This window comes from Cololabis saira, chromosome 13 (assembly GCF_033807715.1).
Source record: "Cololabis saira isolate AMF1-May2022 chromosome 13, fColSai1.1, whole genome shotgun sequence".
Taxonomy (NCBI): domain Eukaryota; kingdom Metazoa; phylum Chordata; class Actinopteri; order Beloniformes; family Belonidae; genus Cololabis; species Cololabis saira.
In genome coordinates this window covers 3,624,710-3,636,354 of record NC_084599.1, presented here as the reverse complement: position 1 = coordinate 3,636,354, position 11,645 = coordinate 3,624,710, and the positions used below count along the sequence as shown (strand labels likewise).

The window sequence follows — 11,645 nt, the reverse complement described above, 5'->3', positions numbered from 1 at the left end:
GTGAAACACAGTCTCGTTTGGCTTTATTATAACTCCTCACGCGCTGCGGCTGACACACCTTTAGGAAACATGAAAAAATGTGACAGCTGAAGTTTGAAGTATGGAAATGGGGCGGGGGTGGTACAACGGGTGTGGATAATGTTGCAAGGGAGGGGCGGAAAAGTGACAGTGCTGATAAAATACTCTTCCACTTAAACCTAGAGGTTACAGAGTGCGTATTGAACAGAGCTGCATACCTGGACTGCTGCATACCTGGCTCTCCAGCAGCCATGGCTCGGTTTTCCTGCCCAGAGTTGAGCCTGCTGCTTCTGTTACTGCTGCTCTTGGTAAGTACCCACTAAATCTGCCACAGGACAGGAACTTTACTAACTTTATCTTAAAAAAAAAAAAAATCTAATTGAACTAATGAGGGTAAACTGTTAAATATTATGGAGCTCAGCTTAATTTCCAAAGGTAGATGCACAGCCATCACTTGTTTGTACTTATGTACACGTATGTCTAATGTACTGCATTGATGAGTATTGCACTGACAAACACAAACAGTAAAGAACAAGTTTGTTCTGCAGAAAGCGCGTTGCCTGACAACTTTGGACTTGATGTTATGACAACACAGTGTAGCGACACACCCAACCTCGAGGATGTTGCAGGAGGACTCATAAAACTGAATAACTATGTTCAGTTTAAGTATTGTTTATGATAATGCTGTGTTTACGCAGCACTTATGTCACATATCATTACACCTTATAAACCAAACAAAATAAAAAAACTTCATGTAACAACCTCAACAAATGTAAACTCATGATTTTCAATTGCTGTGTGCTGCCTGATTTATTTTGTGTCATGTTTTTCCTGCTTCTGGTAGTCTGTGGCCTCGCAGACCAATAGTTATGAACAAACATGAAACGGTGGTAAATTGAATTTTTCCAAACCTTTTGTGTTTTCAACAATGTTCATGAAGATATTACCTGCTTTCATTGATAGTCAATATTTTTCCTGGGGGCATGTGTCGGTTTGGGCTGCGCAGCGGGTTTTTTGTGTCGGGTCATTTTGGTTTTTTTCTAGTTTTTTCAGGCATTTTTTTTCAAATTTTTTTTTCAGGTATGCAGCAGTCCAGGTATGCAGCTCTGTTCAGGGAAGAAAAAAGGAGGGGGTGTTTCCTTTTTTTATGCTAGTGAAAGGCTGTACAGTCGCAGTATGGGCCTGCCACTACTGGCATGCAATAAACATTACAGATGCAATAGGGTCCTTGCACCCCCTGTGCTGGGGCCCCAATAATAATAGTCTTATTGTTCATCTTTGTAGCACTTTTGTAAGCAGGTTTACTGAATGAATGAAAATGACAAAAGACAAAAACGTGTTTGCCAACGACTGTAAAAAAAAAACTTAAATAGTTGTTTTTTTTCAGTGTTCTGTTGGCTTTAGTTATGAAGTTAGTAGTAGTTACAATAATATAACTTAAAAGTGTTAAAAGATTATAATTCTAATTATGCAATTAACCATAAAAAATTGCCCTGCTTTATACCAAGCATTTCCAAGTTCTATCTTTTTTTCATGATTTCTGTATTCATGAACAACTCATCTGAAACATTTCTTACATAGCACAGGGGTGGGGAACCCCGGTCCTCGGGCCATTTTCTTGGATGTCTTGGATCAGACTACTCGAGATCGTGAACAAACTTGTGCACCTGTGATTTATAACAGAGCAGTGAATAGAGAGACAGTGTGCTGTTTGAGATGGCATCATGCTGTCAGCTGTGTTTTGTTGTTGAAAGTGCTGTCATATGTCCACGTTTAGTCTTATTTAAACTCAAGAGAGCCAGGTTATCATACGTCCTGTTTGCAGCATAAAGTGAATGGAAACTCATCTTGAGATGACGATAAAACAGTAAGATTATTGAATGTTTAGGCGACTTTCAGAGTCTGATATGGAGTCGGCTGCAGGTGCTGCAGGATCCAGAAAGTGTTTCTCCGGTGACGGAGGCCGAGACCGAGACCGCTCTCTCCTCTGGGACTCAGACCCGTTTCTCCTCCTGCAGCTGCACTCCGAGTTACAGCAACTTTGTTCTTTATTTCTCACGTTTGCACCTCGATAATCACGTTCGAACAACTTTTCTTTATTTCTGCAGCTGAGAAATCAAATCGTGATGCTTCATGTTTTAAATATATGTTTATGTTTTTCACATTGTTATACTTATGAGAGAGGCGATCGCGGACGTCCACAATGTATGACTCAATACACATGTGCATTGGTCTTAATCCGTCAGTATATAATACGCGTGACAGCAAAACATAACGAGGAGCCGTTTTTCGTCCCTCCAACTTAAGTTCTGAGGGGTATTCCAGGAAGCGGGTTTAGTGAAAATCCTGAGTTTGTTAAGCCTGAGATGAGGGAAATCCAGAGTTTTCAGTTCCAGAAAGCGAGTTAACTCAAACTCTGAGTCAGTTACTACGGCAACTGAGCCTCTGAACCTAACCTGCTCACTAGCAGGTTTACTTCAATAAAGTCTGAGTTTCTCTCCGTCTCCTCCCTCAGTGGCGTCAATTCAGCCGATTGGGGCAAGCGGCAGAGAGATCAGAAAAAGCATATCTAACAAACGCAACGTATTTTATTCACTATGTCAGTGCAACAATATCACAGGAACATCCCAGTTTAACTTCAAACAGTTAAAGTCCAAATGCAAAAAAGGAGAGGGAGGGAGTAAAAAAAAGTCAAATATTTCCCTTAAACAGATTTATAAGAGGGTAGGGTGATTTGATATCTTACCTTAAAATTAACTTGCTTAATTAATCCATCAGTGGCTACAGCCTTGTTAATATCTTCTGCTGCTGGGGCAACATTGTCTTCTTTCTTTTTTTTTTTTTAAATTGCGTGGTTGTCTGCTTCCTTTTCATTTTTGTAAGTTAGTAACACTGCAGAGCTAAAAACCAGATTGATAGCGACCACTGTCGTCAGGGATAGATAACTAGTGAAATCCATCATGTTGTTCTGATATGCATTTGTAGTTATTTTATATGTATTAAGTGATAGAATAAATCAATACAAATAGACACAGAGTAATTCCATAAATGTATTAAAAAAATTAAAAAAAACATTTACATTTTCCCCTGAAGCCGAGGTGTGGCGGCTGCCCCTGATCTAAATGACAATAACATTTAATTCAATACCATTCCACCACTGTTTTCATTGGTAATATTATAAGACAGTGTGCTTAAATGTTAAATGAATACTGCATTCAAACTTACACATTGACTGCAGTAACTTTCTCCCACGCCAATTCTCTCCTTCGCTGCTGCAGCTGTTTTTTTCCCGCACACACCTGATTCTAATTAATCATCGTCAGGGCTGCACAACTCTGTTGATGACACAGGTACTTTTATCATGGTGTGCTGAAGCAGGGAAACATCTAAAATCTGCAGGACACCGGCCCTCGAGGACCGACTTTGGAAACCCCTGATCTAAAACATGCAGGACAGTGGGCCTCGAGGACCAGGGTTGGGAAAAACTGGTTTAGACTAGAGCAGTGCTTCTCAATCCTGGTCCTCGAGTACCACTGTCCTGCATGTTTTAGATGTTTCCCTGCACCAACACACCTGATTCTAATTAAAGGTCCTAATTAGCTTGTCACCAAGGTCTGCACAGTTCTGTTGATGACACAGGTACTTTTATCACGGTGCGCTGAAGCAGGGTAGCATCTAAAACATGCAGGACAGTGGTACTTGAGGACCAGGATTGAGAACCTGTTGTTACCATCAACCTGCCAGGGGACTACAGATGGAAATTAGCCTGAGGCTATAATCTGGCATATTTACATGTGAATGTTCATTAATATGCACTGTCCCATTTTAAATAAATAAATAAAAAAAAATAAAAAAAAAGAAACACTGGACTAGAGGACATGTTTTTAGTACAGTAATTAGCACAGAATTTCCAAACTAGCAGTGAAACAATGAAGATACTGATGAAAGAGGGCTCCACACTAACTTTTCACATTGGTTTTAATTTGGGTGCATCAACAAAATTTTGCAAAGCACTGCAGTATTAGGTGAATGGTCAGAGCAAGGCTACCAGAAATAGATTAAGGATGATTGTGTTTATAAAATGTGTTTACAGAAATTATATATTGCTTTCATCACAACTCAGCATGTTTTGCTCTTATGTCATTGTAAGATATTTTGAAGAGATTAAATGAAGGTCAAAAGTGGTGTGATGGATTTTTTTATTTTTATAATTTTTTTTACATTTTTTTCTAATAATACATGGGTACAAATAGCACACATTGCTATACACCAGGGTAAAAATCGCATCTACTTCTAATCATACACGGGTGCAAATAGCATACATCGATATTTGTACCAGGGTGTAAATAGCCTAAAATCCTTATCTTATCCCTAGGCATTCATATTGCTGACGACATTCTCTATTATGTTTTCAGACAAACAATGTTGAAGCAAATGACAAGAGGATGAAGACACTGAAGAGGGCAAAGAGAAATTGGCTCCCTCCCCCATCCAGACTGGTGGAGAACACCAACCACACTGGAATCATCGCAAAGGTAGTTGTCTGAATATGATTAAAGCCATTTTCACATAGAAGGCGGCAACACCGCCTGGATGGCGCAGACTCGGCGCAGAGTCGACGCAGGTGGGCGCAGAGCCGGCGGCGAGTGGGCGCAAGGTGGCCGCAAGTGGGCTCAAGTGGGTGCAGAGTCGGCGGCGAATGGCCGCAGACTCGTCGCAGAGTCGGGGCAGAGCAGGGCGCGCATGGGTCTCCAACTCCGGTCCTGGAGAGCACCTATCCAGCATGTTTTAGATCTTTCCCTGCTTCAGCACACCATGATACAAGCGACTAGCGGCTGCCGCTGTGCGCCCTCTACGTGAAAATGGCTTAATGAACAGGGGTCTCCGACCCTGGTCCTCGAGAGCACCTATCCAGCAGGTTTAGAATCTACAACCTGCTGGATAGGTGCTCTCGAGGACCAGGGTCGGAGACCCCTGATTTACCACGTGATGGTGCAATAATGCACTGGAAAACTGGTAAAATACCAGCGTGATCTTCAAAGACTTGAAAAAAGGATTTTATTGGACATTATTGGCTGGTTTCCTACCAGCCCTGAGGTGCTCAAACTAGTTTCCACTTGAAGTGAGATGGATGTCATGTGAAGCGGTTGGCCCAGACTCAGAGCATCTGGTTGAAACAAATATGTGTTTCTTTTTAAATGTGCGGAGGGCCTTAAAACTCCTTCTAGACATGAAACCATGAGCAATTTTGAAAATGAATAGTTTTCGTTTTTTTAGGCATGGCTCCTACAAGGAAAAACAGGATTTTGTGTTGTTTTCTTATACAAGTCACAATCTGTCATGTAAAAGGACTACCGGTACTACCTCATACAAAGGACTGTGTCACTAACACACTTGTGCAGACCTGAATGAGAAGCTGGTGACGATCATTAATTAGAATCAGGTGTGTTGATGCAAAGAGATATCCAAAACATGCAGGACTACGGCTCTCTAGGACCAGGGTTCCCTACCCCTGTCTTAGGGACATTAAGGACTGGATGTCCACTCATTTTTTGCGTAAATTCTGATAAAACAGAGGTTATTATTTTTGGTCCCAAGCATTTTAGGGATTAGATGGTGTTGCGATGGCCTACAGCAGTGGTTCTCAACTCCGGTCCTCGGGACCCCCTGCCCTGCATGTTTTAGTTGTTTCCCTGCATCAACACACCTGATTCTAATTAACAGTCGTCACCAGCTTGTCATCAAAGTCTGGACAGTTGTGTTGATGACACAGGTACTTTTATCACGGTGTGCTGAAGCAGGGAAACATCTAAGACATGCAGGGCAGGGGGTCCCGAGGACCGGAGTTGAGAACCACTGGCCTACAGTACTACTGTGCGAAACCTTGGTGCTATTTTTGATCAGGATTTGTCATTTAAAACATTATATTAATCAGGTTTGTAAAATAGCGTTTTTCCATCTCCGTAATATCGCAAAGATTAGGAACATCTCCTCCCAGAATGATGCAGAAAAACTAATTCACGCGTTTGTATCTTCTAGATTAGATTACTGTAATCATTACAGTGTAATGATTATTAGCAGGATGTCCTGAAGTAATTGAAGTAATTATCTGAATATCCTCCAGCTGATCCAAAGAGTGAATGCTGACAGGAATCAGCAAGAGAGACTACATCTCTCCAGTGTTAGCCTCACTCTATTGGCTCCCTGTAAACATAGAACACAATTCAGAAATTGTATTACTTGGGTATAAAGCCCCAAAGGGCATAGCTCCGCGATATTTGCAAGACCTGATAGTACCTTATGTTCCTAACAGAGCTCATCCGATGATGAGTGCAGGTTTACTCGTAGTTCCTAGAGCAGTGCCACCAACCCTGGTCCTCAAGATCTACTGTCCAGCATGTTTTGGGTGTTTCTTGACCTCAGCACACCTGATTATAATTGACGGTCCTCATTAGCTTGTTATCAAGGTCTGGACAGTTTTGAGTATCCAAATGTAGATTTGGAGGGCGGGCGTTCTGCTATCAGGCACCATTAAGCTACTTTCACATAGAACGCGGCACACCGCCGGGGTGGGCGCAGACTCGGCGCAGAGTCGGCGCAGAGTCGGCGCAGGTGGGAGCAGAGTCAGCGGCGAGTGGGCGAAGACTCGGCGTAGAGCAGCGCGCACATTCGTTGCAAGTTGCTTGGCGACCGAAAAAAAGTTATTCCGGTCTGGCGCGCTTTTCCCACTCGTTTGGACGTACATTAGCTACAGCTCGGTTTGCAAAATGCATCTGTCCCTGCTTCAAAGAAAAGCTCTGGCTTTAGTTCTACTGAGGAGGAGGAGACGAGCAGCAGCAGCAAGGAGGGGATGGGTCCATGAAATCCATTCATTGTGTATGTGCTGCTGCCGCAGCAAGGGCGCAGGGCTTTGCGCCGAGGTAGGTGGCGCGCAACAGGGCGCACGCTGCCGGGTTTGAACGGCGGCAAAGGGCGCAAGTGGGTGCAACAAATATGTACGTGATGCGCGCAGGCGCGCCCTGCTCTGCTCCCTGCTCTGCGCCGACTCTGCGCCCACCTTGCGCCCACCTTGCGCCGTCTCTGCGCCGAGTCTGCGCCCTTGCTGCCGCGGAAACCCGGCGGCAACCCGGCGGCAACCCGGCGGCAACCCGGCGGCAACCCGGCAAAGTGCGCCCACTTGCACCCTATGCCACCGCGCAAACTCAGCGGCTTGCGCCCTGTTGCACGCTGCTGACCTCGGCGGCAGACCCTGCGCCCTTGCACAACGGCAGCACATACACAAGTGGCTGCCGCTGTGCGCCCTCTATGTGAAAACCGCTTTACTATGGAACCAACTTCCAGTTTGGGTTAAGGAGGCTGACACCACCTCTACCTTTAAAATCAAACTTCAAACGTTGGGGTCATGTTCTGGATCTCTGGAAAGCGCCTAAAGACAACTTGTTTTGTAAAAGACGCTATATAAATAAAATTTAATTGAACTGCATGTATGCACCTAAAGCTGGAATCATCATCGTGGTATTCACATTGTAATAGATCACAATAAATTAAAAAGCGTGTGATGTGTCAACAAAAATGTGTTGTTTGGAATAAAAACTACTCTAATAATTATAATTTGGTAAAAACTTGTTTTGAAGTCTATTGGTGAACAATGGTTTCTCAAACTCAAACACTGTTTTGTTTCCAGATTCGCTCTGACAAAGACACACAAGGAAGTGTGGAGTACTTCCTCACAGGACATGGAGCTGACAGACCACCCTACAACCTTTTCGTGGTGGATCACAACAACGGACATGTGCGCCTTACTGGCGTTCTAGACCGGGAAAAATGTGCTGTTTACCATGTAAGCCATTCTTTAAATCAGTGTTTCCCAACCTTGAGACACACAGTCCTGCATTTTTTAGATTCTAAAGCATGGAGGACAGTGGCTCTCGAGGGCCAGAAATGAAGACCACTGGAGTAGAGGTATCTTCCAAATAGTCACATATTTAAATGATTCGTCCAAAACAATATTCCAGATTTCACTTGGTTTACAAATCCTAATCTTTCCCCTGTTTTTTAAATAATAGCCGTCACTCCATTCAGAAGGCCTTTTTTTGAAAGGTTGTTCTGATGCAATCAAAAAAAAGTCTAGTATATTCAATAAGTGCAAGATCACAATCCAGTGCTTCACCACATTTTCAGCAATAGATGGTCATAGGAAGCTGAAGCTCTGAAAGGAGTGGTTTCAGGTCACAGATGAAAATACTTTATGAAATATAAATGGACATGAAATCAATCAGTACGTTTACATGCACAAACAGAAAGTCAAATTTTTGTCTTAATCTGACCTATATCGAATTTTTAAAAGCCATGTATACCCTAACCCTAACCTTAGGTATAGTTAGGTTATATATACCTTAGTCGAACTGAACCAAAGCTCTTAAGATCAAGCTTTTAGTGCCAGAAAATGCACTCCTGATTTGAGTAATTCTGGCATGTATACGCAACCCACGCTTAGTCGAGCTAGTGATGGACTCCCCCTTCCAGAAGTGACGACACCACAAAAGCCAGAGATCATCAGAGTAGGAGAAGAAGAATAGGAACAACAAAGAACTAACCGGAAGAACGTCAATGCGAAAGTTCGTGTGGCGCAACCTAGCATCATGGAGTCAAACGCACCTCATTCAATAATCGATTATCTTCTTGCGCATGAATACTTGGATTTCTCAGAAATTCCAATTGAATCTTTAGCTAGATTGTTGCCAATAGCTTGATTTAGAGATTTAGATGTGCATGTAACCGCACTGAATTTTCTTTACTGGGATCATGACCATCTGTGTGGATGTCCATTCTCACCAGGACTGTGAGTGCACCCTGCTTATGATCCAGGAGGTCCTGACCAAAGTTTTAATCATCATAAAGGGGAGTTTTGTCCTGCTACTGTTTATGTAATTGATGCTTGGGGTCATGTTCTGGGTCTCTGGAAAATACCTAGATCAGGGATGGGCAACTTCGGTCCTTGGGGACTGCAGTCTTACATGTTTCAGAGACGCTACCCTGCTTCAGCACACCATGATACAAGGGGCAGTGTCAACAACAGAGTTCTCCAGACCTTGATGACAAGTTGGTGATGAATGGTAATTTGAATCAAGTGTACCAATGAAGGTAAATAACCAAAACATGGCTAATGATCCTCAAAGATTGAAGGTGCCCCTCCCTGATCTAGATATGACTTGTATACTTGTATAATAGATAGAAGTGTATCTATAAATAGAATGACATTTAATTTAGTCAGATCAAATAATATTTTTTGAGAAACATCACAAGTGGTTTCAAAAAAGTTACGCACTACTGTTTATAATAATAATAATAATAATAATAATAATAATAATAATTAAAGCTGCAAGCAGCGATGAACGGGCCCTCAGGCGTGCAATTTTCACCAATAGAAGTCAAGGACTCAAAACTAAGTCCGATGACACCACCCATGAGTCTTTATGTCAAACCATTCAAAAGGTTATTGCAGAAAATAGGAACTATCACATATCGACCAACCAGAAGACGGGGCGGGGCTAATTAATGCCAATGAAGGTCAAGTCCTCAAAACCGAGTCAGATGACACCAGCCACGACTCTCTATGTCAAACCATTCAAAAGTTATGCCAGAAAATAGGATCTATCAAATATCGACCAATCAGAAGAAGGGGCGGGGCTAATTTGCACCAATTATGTTCAAGGACTCAAAACCGGGTCCGATGAAACCACCCACGACTCTGTATGTCATACCATTCAAAAGTTATGGCAGAAAGTAGGAACTATCAAATATGGTCCAATCAGATGAAGGGGGGGCACACTTTTTGGCGTCCATCGTCAACACGACGCTTCATAGGAACTAACAGATCAAGCATGTATTTTGGTCCAAGACCATTCAGTGCTTTGTAGACCAGCAGTAGGATTTTATCCTTTGACTCACTGGAAGCCAGTGTAGTGATTTCATGACCGGTGTGATATGGTCCAGTTTCCTGGTGTTTGTAAGGACTCTGGCGGCAGCGTTCTGGATCAGCTGCAGCTGCCTGATAGATTTCTTGTTAAAGCCTGTAAAGATGCCATTGCAATAATCCAACCTACTGAAAATGAATGCATGAATACGTTTTTCCATGTCTTGTTTAGACAGAATCCCCTTAATTCTAGCAATGTTTTTTAGGTGGTAGTAGGCAGATTTGGTGATAAACTTTAGATGGCTGTTGAAGTTCAGGTCTGAGTCAATAATTACACCCAGATTTCTGGCTTGATTTGTAGCTCTCAATGACATGGAGCCAAGGTGAGCGCTGATCTTTTCCATTTCATTTTTAGGGCCAAAAATTATCACCTCTGTCTTTTCTGCATTTAGCTGGAGAAAATTCTGGCACATCCACTCATTGATTTGGTGAATACAGTTACTCAATGAGAGTAGGGGACTGTAGTCATGTGGTGACACTGAAATATAGAGTTGTTTGTCATCGGCATAATGGAAATGTTATGATGTTCCATAATATGAGCTAGGGGTAGCAAATAGATGTTGAATAGAAGCGGTCCGAGAATGGCCCCTTGAGGAACCCCACATGTGATCTTGGTTCTCTCAGACTCATGGTTCCCAATTGACACAAAAAAGGCCCTATCTTGCAAGTAAGATTTAAACCACTCAGGTAGGACACCTCGGCAGAACACCGGCTTGGGTGTATATGGATCTATAAGTCTGATATGTGATGACATTAAGAGTATGACATGAATCTGGCTCCATTTCACCAGCTCACCGCCTGCGTCGCCAGTTCCCCATATCTTAAGACTGTTCCTGCGTGAGGGTCAGGGTTGGCGTAGAGATACGCACATTTTTCGGTTAGTTTTTTCTTTTTAAATCCCAACCTTTGCGTAGAAGGTGGCTTGCACATCTTTCAAGCCCTGTTTTGTGCGCAAGCAAGCTTTATAAATGAGGCCCCTGATCAGTGAAGTCTTGCTTTAATACCTCCGATTGTTGCTTCACAACATCAAGTGCTCCTGTGTGTATGATGAGAGCTTTAGCTGTTGGAAGCTCCGCAGCAATGCTCCGTAGGAGATGTTCTCGTTATTTTCCTCATTTTTATTTTTCTTCCGACGAAATTAGGGCCTTTTTGCCCCCCTAAACGTGCCCCAAAAGTCACCAAATTTTACATGCAAGCCAGGCCTGGCTTTAATGGTTTACATTAATGGGCGTGGCCTAATGGCTCAACAGCGCCCTCTAGAAAACTTTGTGCCTCAAGCCCCACAATACTTTTTGATGTACATGCACGAAAATCGCTACACACCTGTATCATTCGTAACTTAAAGAAAAGTCTCTTGGCGCCATGGCCGAAACCGAACAGGAAGTCGGCCATTTTTAATTAATCGTGTAATTTTGGCGCAATTTATGCCATTCCTTCGGCAATTAATACCGCCCGAACCGTAACGTGCACCCAGGTGTGTTATACATCAAAATGTGCGTCTCCACCCTGCGACTATGCGCATTACTTTTCTCTTTCAAAAGTGTTACCGTGACGACGCTAGACACCAAAAAGCGCGCCCCCCCTTCATCTGATTGGTCAATATTTGATAGTCCCTATTCTCTGCCATAACTTTTGAACGGGTTGTGATAAA

At 42.9% G+C, this 11,645-nt stretch overlaps 1 protein-coding gene across 1 annotated transcript in view; it reads left to right on the top strand.

The window, feature by feature from the left end:
- The first annotated feature begins 218 nt into the window (after positions 1 to 218).
- Positions 219 to 11,645, top strand: part of LOC133457967 (desmoglein-2-like protein) — a 33,848-nt gene continuing 22,421 nt past the window's right edge. The window contains exons 1-3 of the mRNA XM_061737375.1: positions 219 to 326; positions 4,434 to 4,553; positions 7,703 to 7,858. Coding sequence (XP_061593359.1) covers positions 270 to 326; positions 4,434 to 4,553; positions 7,703 to 7,858 — 333 coding nt within the window. The 5' untranslated portion in view covers positions 219 to 269. The remainder of the gene's footprint in view (positions 327 to 4,433; positions 4,554 to 7,702; positions 7,859 to 11,645) is intronic.